The sequence below is a fragment of the Trichoderma virens genome (assembly GCF_000170995.1).
Source record: "Trichoderma virens Gv29-8 chromosome Unknown TRIVIscaffold_88, whole genome shotgun sequence".
NCBI classification, from domain to species: domain Eukaryota; kingdom Fungi; phylum Ascomycota; class Sordariomycetes; order Hypocreales; family Hypocreaceae; genus Trichoderma; species Trichoderma virens.
This window is the reverse complement of record NW_014013661.1, coordinates 1,217,789-1,231,254: the sequence shown is the minus strand read 5'-3', so window position 1 is coordinate 1,231,254 and position 13,466 is coordinate 1,217,789. Positions and strand designations below refer to the sequence as shown.

Below are 13,466 nucleotides of genomic sequence, written 5' to 3'. Positions count from 1 at the left end.
AATGAGATGTTAGAAACAACTGTATGAGTTGTATGAGTTAACTCATGAGTTAGCGGCGATAACTGAGACTCAACTCATATGAGTTTTATGAGTTAGGGTTATGGCTCAAATCATGAGTTAGGATTTGAGTTAACTCAAATGCCCAGGTATGTGATACAATGACCGTACTGTTATGCGTTAGTAGTGTCCGGGCGTCCTCAGCGGAGATGGTTGCGCTACACTCGAAGTTATCAACCTCCTCGATATAAATGACAACCCCGGATGTGGAGTGGAACGACGTGACTCCGACTTTCGATGAACTCCATGAACCTTCCACCGTAATAATAACTTTGTCGCCTTCAATTCTCACAGTATAGAATACGGTTAAAAACGGCTCCATGCTCCCAAGGAACAGCAATCTATCGCGACCATATATCTTGGGCTTCTGATGCTCGCATCCCTGTTTCTTGAGTTGCTGTGCTACTTGGTGGCGTATAGTCAGGTAGTCAACACAGATCCCGTTCACAAAGCCCTGCTCCAGGTAATTCAAGAGAGTATACGTGAATGCCCCAACCACCTTTCCATTCACGGTAATCTCTGCGGCAGCTTCCTTGTCGTCACAAGCCGCCATCAGCGTGAATACTTCCGGATTGATGAGCCAAGACACCTCAGACTTGGCATCGCGAGTGCAGGACTCGGTGTGGGCTTCATACTCGACGGCGAGTTCATCAATGAGGAGGTTGGGAACTGCCGACCAACCCGGTGTCCTTAACTCGGTCCAATCGCTCTCCATGACCTGAGAAATGGAAAAAGAATATGTCTCTTGCACTCGCCTGGTCATATATGGCATCAAATTGTCGTTTTATGTTTGCATATGTTGGAAGGGCCTCTGACGACTCCTTTTCCAGTGTAGGAGATGTGAACACAACAGGGTTTTTGAATTCGTACTTGGAGTCAAGAAATGCTTTGAGAGCCTTGACATCATTGACGCACCCATGAAGATTCTTGATACTTAATTTCCTCGACTTGTCGTTGAGATCGCTGGTAGTGCGGAGTGTTACCTTGTATGCCTCCTCAAGTGACACTATGGCAGTACCATGTAAAAATCCTGAACAAACTTCCGCAGGGTAACGGTTGTGGTAACCCTACCTGAAATACCACGAGTCAATTCCTGTTAAAGGGAGGGACTAGCACATCTTACATCTTGTCGTAATAAACCTTGGATTGTCCTGTGCTCGCGGTGGGCATATGCGATTCATCTATTAAGCGCAGGAGATCATTGCACAGCGTCTCGACTTCCTGCAGAATCTTGCGGCGATATTCCATGGTGGCAGTTGCATGCGCCTCTGTCTGTGACTCAAGCCCTTCGATTTCGGAGATCTTTTGCATGCTGACACGCAAATCCTAAAAGCCGTTGACAAATTTCAGCTCATGACATATACCCTTGAATGCGCGAAGGACATACCATCTAGCAAAGGGAAGGCTGGGGATATTTCCCAACGTTGCTTCTTTATGTACGGTTTTGGTTCCTCCGTGTCGGTCTCAATGTCCATAATTCGTGAAATCGTGTTTCTCGGCTCCAGGTAGGCTGTGATTCATAGAAACCGTGCATTTAACCTATTTCCGCAACTTGGTGCACAATTCGAGTGGCGAATGGCCAAGAACATCCGTACATTTGTGGTTAATGCCATTAGTGGCGACAAGTGTCTGGGCTACAGCTCGTAACCCTCCTGCTGCTGCCCACCAGAGTTGGTGTACGACCGTGTATACCCTCAGAATGAAGATCAACACCATCTGTTGCGAGGAGTAGTCAGACTACAGCCTCATAGCCGCGAGCCGCTGCAATTGACAGCGGCGTCCGGTTGCACGAATCACTTGAATTGGGATCGATTCCATCCACATCGAGGAGGAGCTGGACTATCGCTTCATGTCCTCCTGCTGCCGCCCACCAAAGCGGAGTCCGGTGATGAATATCTTCGGAGGTGGTATCAACGGCCTCCACAGCAAGAAGAAGTCGGACTTGCTTCATGCCCTCCTGCTGCAGTCGCGTTGCGGCTGTGGAAGACAGCATCATGTAATATGATTGGACTAAATGTGCTGAGTAACCAAACCGATCGTACTACTGTTCAGAAATTCGACTGCACCCCAGGTTTGGTGGGGTAATTAAATCGAGTGTACTGCAATTGTAATATGCAAAAACCATACTGTACAATACGTTGCTGTCTTGCTCGTGTTATCGAGTCCACCAGCCGCCTCAATCGCCTGCGACCGCCAAATATTCATTCATCCGAGGGAGAAAGTGGTTGCCAAGTGAAGTTTGTTTAGGATGAACACAGCAACCCAGGGCGCGATGAAGGATGTACACTTGAATCAATGTACCTAGCCACGGCGCCCAGCCGGACCCGGCAATTCATGTCTCCTGCCACTCAAAGTTTAGATGCAAGTTGAAACGAAAAATAGTTGCTCGCAGACTTTCATAGTTGGAGCTGACAGTGCGCTGCTCGTCTCCTTAAATTCTTGACTCTGTTCAAAGGGGACCACTGGATATGACTATGTGCCGCCGCTCACACATGAGGCTCTCGTTCGAGAATAGGGCGGAACAAGATAATACACCATCCCGTGGATGGCCGACGCACTCAATGGCGCGACCCAATAGATCCAATGGTAAGGAGCGAAATGTGAGCCAACCATTGCCCCGAAGCACCGCGCAGGGTTTCCAGCTTAAGAAATTAGAGTCGCACGAGCCTAGCAGGTTATGATTGAAACTCACAGAATCCAGTATACCCAACACGACTAAATCCAGTCACAAAAGTGCACATTCCCAAAACGAGACCGACAAAGATAGGGCCCAAAGCTGGCCCGAATACGGAGCGTTGTCGAGGGTCAAGACCAACACCGAACGACAAAAAGATCAGAGCGAAATCTGTGATGAATTCTATAGCGAATGCACTGCCCGTCGAGACTATTGTGGAATCAAAATAGCAACCTGGTACGCTGAACTGCATGGGGTGCGTTAGTACTCCTCTGTGACCGAAAGCGGGAACAGGATGCCGTACAGATCTTGTGTCGAAACTCGCTCTCAAGAGCAAGCCTGCCATAGCCCCTCCAAACGTCTGGAATCCGACGTACAGAATGCATCGCGGCAGCGTTGCTAGACGGGCAAAGAATGTGGCAAAAGTAATCGCCGGGTTGAGGTGGGCTCCAGAAACCGGTCCAGTAGCGAAAATGAACAAAGGAAGGATCAGGATAGCCGTTAGCCCGCCAAGGAGGCTAGGAACAAGCGCACCAGACGCGAAAACACTTGAGATGTTTAGCTCGGAGTCAAAAGCGAAACGCAGAAGAATATATATACTTCACCATCTGCCCCAGGCCCACGGCGACGAAGCAGGTCAAGTATACAAGCAAGCACGTCCCTAGTACTGTAAATATTCGTGCCACTTCGGTACGAAAAGGCTCACGGACCTATAGCTTCGACAACAGCGGCCTTCCACAGCACTGCCTCTAGGAGCGGTCGCAAAGACAGGGAATCTCGTAAGGGGATCCACGGAGCAGCATCCGGAAACTTCTGCAACAATTCTATTTGCGTACAATTGTTTTTTTCCAATGAGAACTCTTGATTGGCACCAATGCGACCAGCGAATGGGATGACGTTGGTTGGCGAAGGTAATGCCTCAGCGTCATGCCTGCTCGTCCAGAAATTAGCGTGGGGAAGCAGAGGCGCCATCACCGACTTAATATTGGGAAAGCAGGGAGGTCGCAGCCCTGAGATAGGAATGGGCTGCTTGGGGCTTTATAGATTTCAATCTAATGCATTCAACATGGAAAAGAAACTGTTTGGAGATGGTTCATGATGTAGAATATGTCGAGCGATGTGCCTTTTTTGGGGGGCTCACTTTTGGGAATTTGCACTCGACCAAATGGCGAGGCAAGTCAAGATTACTTAATACGTGAAAAACACCACCCCACTTAATAAACTCACGCTAACGTGCCGGAAACAACCTTAGCAGTGTAGTTTTGTCTCTGCAAGCTTTACGTCATTGGCGTCTTCTTTTTAATACTAACTGCACTTTCTCGGGAATGCGAGCCAGCCCGTGTTAATGCCACAAGAGGTTGCCACCATGACAGGAGCATATATTGCGCTCTAATCCCCGCCTCAGCGTACGATAGGAAAGCATTATATATGTTACAAAGCCCTGTTTCCGCACCATCAATATGCCTTTTACATACAAACGCCTTGACAAAGACGACTGCGTCTTCCTCTTTGTTGATCACCAGGTATATTACACTGTCAATTTCATTGTCACTCCCTTACACTAATACAACTCCATATATAGGCTGGGCTAGTTCAGCTGGTCGGCGATTTCAATCCCCACGAGTTTCGCACAAATGTCCTTGCTTTAGCCAAGGTGGCAAGCTACTACGGAGCCCCGGCAGTGTTGACCACCTCTTTCGAATCTGGACCCAATGGCCCCCTTGTAAAGGAAATTCGGGATGAGCTCCCCAATGCGACTTTCATTGCTCGCCCCGGGCAAATTAATGCCATGGACAATGAAGACTTTGTCAACGCTGTCAAAGCAACTGGCAAAAAGCAGATCGTTATCAGGTAATGAAGAATCTTTTTGAGGCAAACCCCTGCAGTCGGTGGCGTCGTTGCTAACAGTCACTAGTGGGGTGTTGACTGAAATATGCGTTGCCTTTCCTGCGCTCAGTTTGGTGGAACAAGGGTACGATGTCTTCGTGGTCACCGATGCGTCCGGCACTTTTGCAGAACATACGAGGGAGGCTGCTCACAAGCGGATGTCTCAAGCGGGCTGCCAGCTCCTCAACTGGGCGGCTGTGGCCGCTGAGCTTCACAGAGATTGGCGTAATGATATCGAAGGCTTCGGTGGAATTTGGCGTGACTTTATCCCGAGCTACTGGTGCCTGATGCAAAGCTATACGGCGTCTCAGAACGCCAAGTAAATCTGCCCATTTGAGGCTCCAGCGATGTGCTACTTAGGGTATTCTTACCAGGATCTACTAAATTTGAGTGAGCGTCTCTGTGACAGGACAATGCTAAGGTAAAATGGCTTGGAGGAAAAAGAGGCGCCACGCAGGTTGAAGCTGGTCTAGCAATGGTCGCAAAAGTGAGGAGGTCTCGGGCTAACGAATTGGGTTCCCTTGAATTGCAGCATTGGCTAGTTTAACTCTGGGCAAAATGGACCAACCAGTCGATAGCTGGCTCGGGTAGGCTCGTAGTTGCAGCCGCAGTCGCGTTGCTATGGATCGAGCGGGATTTGGGATATGTACAAGAGAGCGACTGGGTGACAGCTGAATGGTGGCTGGCCGCTAGGACGAAGGCTTTGCGCAGTGATGGCGTGTTGCTGTTTGACGGCCGTTTTGTGTATCAGTGGATTTGTTTTGCTAATAGCTCGGCGCTTGACTTTGACGCCACCGATGATGAAATGCTGAGATGGTTTGCAGTCGGACGGCGATGATGACGACGCACTAATTAATACGTCGCCGGTTACCGTCTGTGGCACCATTTAGAAACCGCAACCCCAGTATGTTAGGCAGGCAAGACAGACAGCAGAGATCACAGCTAGGCACCCCGATACATTAACCCGGGATCTGCGGCGAGCCCTTGCAGAGGTCATTGCAGGCAGATGGGCATAAATATGCTTGCAGCACTACCACTTTGAGGCTTTCGTGTTCCCATGAAACCGATCCCGAGCCCGGGGAGGGTAGAAGGGGGCCTTCGGCAATTAGGGGTTAAGTTAGCTGGATAAACTCACGAAAGAAAGGCCATTGAGCTTGATTTCTTCTAGGAAAATCTCTTGAATCGTTTGCTTTGGGGTATTAAAATGCGGGCTAGGTCGGTAGCTGCGCACTCAATGCCAAAGAGCTCCAATCTCTGTAGCTCCGGTATCTTTAAGTTTGAGCATATATAAGGAAATCGATTGTTATCTTGGGGAAAGAAATGTAGCTCAAGGTTCGATAAAGCTGGGAATAGATTAGTGAATTAAACCACGGTTGCATCCCAGTTCTCGCTTTCATGAATTAAATCTTAAGGAGTTAGAGTTATAGAAAGAAGAGTAAACAGCTACGTGACTAAGAAGCCTATCTCTGCCAACATAAGCCCGACTAGGTTTGTCACTTGGGAAATACTCTATACCTTGGTGTAAATCAGGACGTCACAGAGAGAAGCCGATTTCTCAAAACAGCGTATTGAAATAAAAAGTACAGTACTTCATATAACGTGGCTCTCGCCTAAATAAGGGAATATTTATCTATTCTAATCAGGCAGGTTGCGCCGCCACAATTAGATTGGGTCTGTATGAATCTACAAATACAAGAGCCAGGTGTAATTGTGGGTAGAGGAATAAACGATTATGACCATCCTAAGCGCGGGGTTTGTTAACCGCCAAAAACGGAATCCTAAGACTCCAATTTTGGAGTCTTAAAGATGCCAAAAATAGAAGACATTGCAGTCAAGAGAAGATCTTGACGGGACCCCGAATTCTCCACTACCTATGGTCGTATGTGCTTAATGTATGGTGTATTGAGTATTATGAATAGATGAGATTTGGAATGGATAGTCAGCCCGCGCTGGTTTTCCTATTAGTACCTACTACTAGGTAGTTATGCAAGAGTACAAGTAAGTACATGTACTAAGTCAACAGAGCTGGTGGCCAAGATGTATTTAAATCCAGCTATTAATTCAAGGTATAATTCTCTTATAATATGCTGCTTTAGCTATCATACTCCATTCTTTCTCCCAGAATTATAAAAGACCTTTCATCTACCTTATTGGAAATCTAACCCCAGAACATCCAGTCGCCTTTCATGTAATTACTCAATATTACAGGTTAAATCAAGCCCTTCACTAGCCTTCCTAATTGCCCAGCTTCCATAACGCGTGACGGATACAGTACTCTCCAACATTTTAACTGAGGGTAGCTGAGATCTTGCCAAATAGCATCAAACGATTGACCTAGCTTGCTATGACGAATGCCTCAAGTTCTTCAAGCTGTAATTCGGTCAATTTTTCTTAGCCGGCCGGGACGCCTAACCGGGGTTTCATTATGCATAATAGCGTATTGAACTTGGTTGTGTAACAGATTTAGTTATAAACCGATTGCGTTTTGCGTATAGCCAAGCCAGTACGATACATCAGCTTAACATCGCACCAGTACCTCGAGGCCCCTGTCAGAAACACCCCTGTCGGTACGTAGTGCACCGTTGGCTACTTTGGCCTGACATTAGATGGAGACACCAGCGACAAAAATTGGATCCTGCGTGGGAGCCACCAACTCATTTCTTTGGCCGACCTGGCTTGCCGCGTCCACAGCCACTCATGTGTTGCATCATGACGGAGATTGCATCTGGTAGGTCGTTGTTCACATTGTGGCCACAGTGGCAGAGGAAAGGTGCAACGGCGACGCAGGGCTTCTGGCGTTCCAGTAGATGAGGACAAAGCTTGTCCTTGCGGAAGGTCTCCACACACCGACACCGAATGACCAATAATCCGTGGGCCTTTGCACCTGCAAGATGCCGCTGAAAGGCCTGTTTCTCTGCAAAATCCACCGGGCAAGTCCCGCAGCTTCTAAAGCTCTTGGGTTGCCAAAAGAAGCAATTGATGGTATGTTATAATGTAAAGAGAGTCCGGCTATTAAAAAAAGTATAGCAGGCCAAGATCAACTAGAAAAGCTTTTTTCTAATGACGAACGTAGATAATACTAACAAAAGCGGCTTTATGTAGCCAGTTACTTAGTGGACGTTAATAATAAAATAAATAAACAAATAAACAAGTCACTTGTTTAAATCTACTAGATCATAGTTACCATTTCCCAATTGCGCTGGGGCAGAATATTCCACAGCTTGAGGAAAATTACAGTAGCCATATACGATGCCCTCACTCTCAATCCTCCTTGCCTGAAAACTGGCCAACAGTATAATCTGTATTGCCCACGAAGCTTCCTTGGTTTGGTCATCTGTCCGGAAAACACAGCCACTAGCTCAATTTCTTCTAATTGTTTGTTATCATTGGCATCATTTCGATTTGTTTCAACAATTTCGTAGAACTTGCTGCCGATCTTGATGGAGAATGGGTACGTCTGACTGATCATTTTTAAATTGGAAGGGGTATCGAGCGACCCTTTCGGTTTGAACCCAGACGATAGATCATACTTGACCTTCACCGTTTCCGTGTAGAAGATCAAAGCACTTTGTCGAAGTGATAAATTTGCGTGTAATTCTGGGGGAATATCATTTTCCTTCACTTCTGTCTCGAATTCAATGTTGGCATCCGTTGGATCCCGGTCCGTTGTTAACAAGTCTACAAGAGACTTGGGCTTACTCATCCAGTGTGCTCCATCCTCAACCACCAGGAGGGTATTGGATGAATCAAACACAAAGAATGAGGGACTGTGGGCGTCTGGCTCATCCCCAAAGAAGTCAATAAGCTGTTGACCTTCGGTCCACCCCATCCATGACCAACTTGGGAAAGGAACATGCGCAATAGATCCATCTGTCAGTCTCATTGGATGAGTCCCCTCTCGTTTTCGCCTATCTGTCATAAATCCCCACTCCCACATCAGAAACGATCCAAAGGCGCCGTGAGGTAGCCCCCAGGAGAATCTATGACCACCCCATTTTTTATCCAAGTAATTTTGAGTCCCCAAATATGCACGACCAATATCGGCTTCAAAAGTAAGCCTTCGAGTTGAAAACGTGATGGCGATATTCTTATATTCCAGCGGACTGAATTCGTCGTCCAAGCGTATTCTCCTTTCATATTCGTCCTTCTTCAATCCAAAGTGCTCCGTTGTGTCCTCGCTCAGGAGACCCTCGCGACAGCTCCAATACACTTGCTCTGGGGTGAAGAAAAGCGCTCTACGGGAGACAAGAGCTTCTTGGAACGTCCAGGCTCGCCTTGCCCATGGCGTACTTGATATCCACTCTGGTTCCTGAAATCTAGTCTGCATTCGAAACTGATTATGGTCGACCGAGTCCACAAGTTGCACTCCCCTCACGCTCAAGACTCGCTGCTCGAGAAAACGGGTATTCGGGCGAACTCCAGGGATGCCGGAATGAGCGTCCGTCCCTGTTGCAGCGACGATTGTCAAGACGCTCTCGCGATAAATGGAGTCCATCTTGTCGATAATTTGGATCTTGTCAAACTCATCATCTTGAAGAATGCAAAAGCTGTCCACCCAGATGTAATCGATCCCTAAGTTTTCACAAACAATTATCGCGTCACTTATCGTGAGAGGCAAGTTATTCTTTCGGAGAGATCCGACTTGGAGAAAATCTGGTAAGATATCGGTGGTTAGGCGTAAGAATGGCCGTGTACCCCAGACATAGCTCAGGGTCGCAAACGGCGGTCTGGCTTGTCCAGAAAACTCTTTGACGCACATGTTTTTCACATCTATCAACCGGATCTTTGGAATACTGAAGTCATCTCCTTGATGCTGACAGATATCATGTTCCCTTTCGCAGATTTGCACCCATGCCTTGATCGTGTCAAAGTTGATGATGAGAGGCCGTAGACGGCCGAATGTTGGCTCCAGACTAGCTATTGTCTCCTTTGCACGATCTTTCCATAAACCACCATGTGGGCCGATATCATCCAGTTTCCGCTCACGCCAGGATCCAGGAGAAGTATACGTTACGGTACAGTCACCGTGCTCCTGATCTGATTTGATAGTGACGGGGACACGCCCTCCCGCGTTAAAGCGCTGGAGTGCGATCTCAATTCGTTGTTGTCCACAAATGGCATAAATAGTGAGAAGATTCCTGTAGGAGACACCCCCAAAGCCGAATGACCAGTTGCGAGTCTCTCTCCAGTTGTGGATGGACATGCTCACTTTGGCAGCCATTATCTCGTCCTCGGTGGGTCGGACTGGGTCGCCGCTATTGTACATCCCATACTTTTCTATCCAAGTCGAGTCATGTCGTAGCCGATATTCAACCATATCAGCGGCATCAGCGCAGAATTTGCATTCCCCTGCTTGCAGGCGCAGGTCTTGTAGAGGAATGTCTCTATATTTTTCATAGCGGTCATTGTAAGAATCAGTACCAACGAATTCGAACTTGATTGTGTCACACCAGTGCTCTGGTGTTTCCGTGGATTGAGTGTTTGAAGAAGCCATGATTTTTTTTATTTAAAACAACGAGCATTTACAGGAGATATGCGCTAATCTATAGAATAAATATTATTTAGGTCCTAAAGCGCTGAAGTTCTCGCTTAGGCTGTCCATGTGGTATTTTAGGCAGCTATGTGACGAACCGGGTTCCTATAGTAACATATCATAGGTTAGCTGTTCTGGGGGACAAACCGGCAGTTCAGGTTTATGTTAGCGGTCGGTCAGGTTGGTAAACGGGCAGTCTCGTCACTAGCGAGTAGAGTGGTAGCTGAATCCAATCTGATTGCTATGTTAACATCTGGGTGTAGAGAATGCAAACTTATATACCCAGTTGACTTCGACGACCAACGACCGATTCCGCCGAGCGGCATCTGATTGGTCAGTTAGGCTGACTTTTATCCAGGAGCGCTTACTCTGTAGGCCCATTGTCGCGACCTAGTCTATTATACACTAACAGAAGGGGAAAAAAAAAAAAACCTATACATATACACCAACAGAACTTGGTAGCAGAGCAACAACAGAACACTCTAGATTAAAAAAAATAAAAAACATACAACAGCCGGTGTTCGCTGGTGGTCACCCACCCAACTACTAATCTGCCGGTTAGAGGCTTGTCTATGGGGGAGCAGACGGGACCCCGAATTCTCCTCTACCTATGGTCGTATGTACTTGATATGCTGATGGATCAACTGATAAGGAGCTTGGTGTTGAAGCTGCAAGACCAAAAAGCAAAAACATACAACAGCCGGTATTCGTCACACACCCAACTACTAATTTGCTGGGTTGCTGATGATATAGCCAATTAGGATCCTTATAAAACCGCCTTGTTTCCACTTGAAATTAGTGCTTACCGGCCGGAAACTCGGTACATGTATATATGTGTAACAGCCATGTACAGCTCTCAGTCGCTATTAGTGGTGAGAAACAACCACTTGTTCACGCACCTTTCTGAGCTCTGACCGTTTTTATCAAGCCATATTTCTCCAAGACGTTATAATTTTATTTTAAAGATTCAGGTATGGAATCTTCGTCACTAACTGCTACGGATGCCAATAAGCGAGAAGTTGTCAACCTATGCGTTCGACTTCTCGAGACCTTAAAGCTGGCCGGTGCAGCAGGACGAGATCAATTTCTGGCTACTCTTGCCCCATATGGAACTGCGTGCCACGCTCGAGCTATGGTAGGGACTTGATTCCTTTCGTAATGACATTGCGAGACTATCTCCCTGAAACTACAATATACTCACAACCGTAAATGCAACAGGTAAACAAGGGCTTTGAACATGAGCAATTCCCGCACGGTTTTGCAAACCGCATGCCGTGGGACTCGATCGAGGCTGGCGAGCTTGAAGAAGGGCTTGATGGCAGGCCTACAGTGTTAATTGACCGCGACCTTGCTATGGTTTGGACGCCCTACTGGTTCACGCGCAATGGTGCTCTCACCCACCTGGGGACTAATTGCTTTACTCTTATTAAAGCGGCCTGGGATGAAAGCTTGCCGCAGAAGGTGGAGTGGAAGATTTGCGGCCTAACTGACACTGCTCGACCTCCAACAGAGGAAGATAAGAAACGGCTTGGGAAAGAGTAGAGAGAATCAGTAATTCAAGCCCATCCAAATGCATGTAATTGTTATAGGCATGGGCTTCCCATTTGAAACACATTTTCCCAGCTCAGATAGTTAAGCCCCATAGTTACAATTCCGAGTTGGAGTCGCAATTACCCGGACCTGGGGTCTGTTGCGTACATATGTACGATAGGTACATGTAAGTTGGGCTGAAGCACCCAGCATCTCATAACAACCGCCATTCAGGGTCTACCTTGACGCCTGTATCTCTAAAGAGAGCCCTCAGCGACTACCAAGGTGCGGGGCTCAAGACCTCCTTTGTGGGTATAAACGCCTTGCAAGTCTCCGACGGAGCGCCGAACAATCCATTCTTCGGCTCGAATCTCCAGATCATCCGTCTCACTGACAGGCTGCCTGTCGATTAGACCACCTTTTAGCCTTCTGAGGACAACACTATCCTCTGGCCGTGAAAAGTACACAAGGCTGTGTCTGCTTAGGCCATCTTGGGGTGGCAACGGAGGAACAACGCGATGTATGTTTGACCGCAGCAGGCCAGCCGTAAACTTGACGAGCGCATCGCCGAGATTCACCACAGCTGAGCCGGGTATGGGCCGAACGTAAACCCAGTCTTCTGTGTCCTGCAGGCGGATCTGCAGCCCAGCTAACCAATTGAACAAAATAGTGAGCGTTCCAAAGTCTGTATGCTCACTCCGGCGTGCAGCTTCTTCCGAGTATGACTGTATTCCGCTTTTATTGAATCGAATGTGATCACCAGACCGCTCGGTTATGCGATGGAGTCTGGCAATCATGCCAGAAGGTACTTGGAGATGCCTCTCGAGATGTACAATTAAGAGGTCGATAACCGCTCGGCAACTGTAGACATACTCGCGAAGCAACTCCCAGTGTTGCTTTATCAGATCGGGACACGGCAGCGGCTCACAATTCCCAATAATGTCATCTTTGCGCATCTAAATTGCGGTCAGTGCCATTTTCTAGGACGCTAATAGACTTAAGCATCTTACATTATATAGCTCGTTCCGATCACACGTGCCGTCTTCTCTTATGGAGCCTATCTCGCTGTGACGATAGCCGAAGAAAGGATGCAGCTTTTCACGGGCAAATTGATCCTTTTCTGCGAATGGCAAATCATCAAACTTCTTTTGGAGAGCATGGAGCTCCTCTGCTAGCAAAACAATCTTTTCGCCTAAAGAAGAACCATCCATTTTTAAGTAGAAGAAGCCCAACTCTTTTGACGCTTTGAAAAGATCTTCTGAGGCGGCAACATTATCTGCTTCCAACTCGGCAAGTGAGATGGAGACCAGGGGGGCAGTTACCACGCCGTCGGGGAAGGGCGGGTACAGATGATGCGATGTAGCTGGGGCCATGGTGATGTCGTTTTCGATGGTTGCTGTAAACGGTGCTCTTTGTTGACGAAGATATGGTTGAGTAGATTGTACGATATAAGAAGCTGGAAGTTGCATCCACCAGAATTGAATACTAGCGGGCGCCTGAATTGGTTCCTGCTTACATACCTCGGCATCTCGGTTCCGTTCATACCACTGCGCTGCTCTATAGGCTGATATTCATCGGCGAGAATCAGTCCGATTGTGATCGAGCTATTGACCCCGCTCGGTATATTCTCCATGTCTAAGAGTACAGACGATCTGCCCCAGATCTGTTCTTAGTGTAGAGTCGCACATGTGGTAACTCGGCTAACCCCAATAACGCCCATCGTTGACAACAGCCAGGTCTACGCTTTGGGAATTACAGTCTATACTAACCTATAGTCACTGGTTC

General features: G+C 47.6%; 8 protein-coding genes across 8 annotated transcripts; 3 read left to right on the top strand and 5 right to left on the bottom strand.

The window, feature by feature from the left end:
• Nucleotides 1–85: 85 nt before the first annotated feature.
• TRIVIDRAFT_226720 (uncharacterized protein) lies at nt 86–1,368 on the bottom strand (the record flags this gene model as incomplete). Its single annotated transcript, XM_014096495.1, has 3 exons — nt 86–812; nt 874–1,020; nt 1,181–1,368. The coding sequence occupies 3 exons, from the start codon at nt 1,366–1,368 to the stop codon at nt 86–88; spliced, it is 1,062 nt and encodes a 353-aa protein (XP_013951970.1).
• Nucleotides 1,369–1,789: 421 nt separating this feature from the next.
• TRIVIDRAFT_160875 (uncharacterized protein) lies at nt 1,790–2,008 on the bottom strand (the record flags this gene model as incomplete). The annotated part of the gene is made up of 1 exon (XM_014096494.1): nt 1,790–2,008. The coding sequence occupies one exon, from the start codon at nt 2,006–2,008 to the stop codon at nt 1,790–1,792; it is 219 nt and encodes a 72-aa protein (XP_013951969.1).
• Nucleotides 2,009–2,529: 521 nt separating this feature from the next.
• Nucleotides 2,530–3,703, bottom strand: TRIVIDRAFT_160074 (uncharacterized protein; the record flags this gene model as incomplete). The annotated part of the gene is made up of 5 exons (XM_014096493.1): nt 2,530–2,699; nt 2,750–2,978; nt 3,036–3,279; nt 3,332–3,392; nt 3,442–3,703. 5 exons carry the CDS (start codon nt 3,701–3,703, stop codon nt 2,530–2,532), a joined length of 966 nt encoding a protein of 321 aa, XP_013951968.1.
• A 488-nt stretch (nt 3,704–4,191) lies between these two features.
• On the top strand, nt 4,192–4,941 carry TRIVIDRAFT_66674 (uncharacterized protein; the record flags this gene model as incomplete). The annotated part of the gene is made up of 3 exons (XM_014096492.1): nt 4,192–4,254; nt 4,314–4,582; nt 4,647–4,941. 3 exons carry the CDS (start codon nt 4,192–4,194, stop codon nt 4,939–4,941), a joined length of 627 nt encoding a protein of 208 aa, XP_013951967.1.
• Nucleotides 4,942–7,787: 2,846 nt separating this feature from the next.
• TRIVIDRAFT_194917 (uncharacterized protein) lies at nt 7,788–9,821 on the bottom strand (the record flags this gene model as incomplete). Its single annotated transcript, XM_014096491.1, has 1 exon — nt 7,788–9,821. The coding sequence occupies one exon, from the start codon at nt 9,819–9,821 to the stop codon at nt 7,788–7,790; it is 2,034 nt and encodes a 677-aa protein (XP_013951966.1).
• Nucleotides 9,822–10,651: 830 nt separating this feature from the next.
• On the top strand, nt 10,652–10,912 carry TRIVIDRAFT_160433 (uncharacterized protein; the record flags this gene model as incomplete). Its single annotated transcript, XM_014096490.1, has 1 exon — nt 10,652–10,912. A coding segment is annotated over one exon (261 nt), but the record flags the coding sequence as incomplete, so codon positions are not given.
• Nucleotides 10,913–11,124: 212 nt separating this feature from the next.
• TRIVIDRAFT_66672 (uncharacterized protein) lies at nt 11,125–11,693 on the top strand (the record flags this gene model as incomplete). The annotated part of the gene is made up of 2 exons (XM_014096489.1): nt 11,125–11,286; nt 11,370–11,693. The coding sequence occupies 2 exons, from the start codon at nt 11,125–11,127 to the stop codon at nt 11,691–11,693; spliced, it is 486 nt and encodes a 161-aa protein (XP_013951964.1).
• A 245-nt stretch (nt 11,694–11,938) lies between these two features.
• Nucleotides 11,939–13,054, bottom strand: TRIVIDRAFT_42714 (uncharacterized protein; the record flags this gene model as incomplete). Its single annotated transcript, XM_014096488.1, has 2 exons — nt 11,939–12,637; nt 12,692–13,054. The coding sequence occupies 2 exons, from the start codon at nt 13,052–13,054 to the stop codon at nt 11,939–11,941; spliced, it is 1,062 nt and encodes a 353-aa protein (XP_013951963.1).
• Between the last annotated feature and the right edge of the window lie 412 nt (nt 13,055–13,466).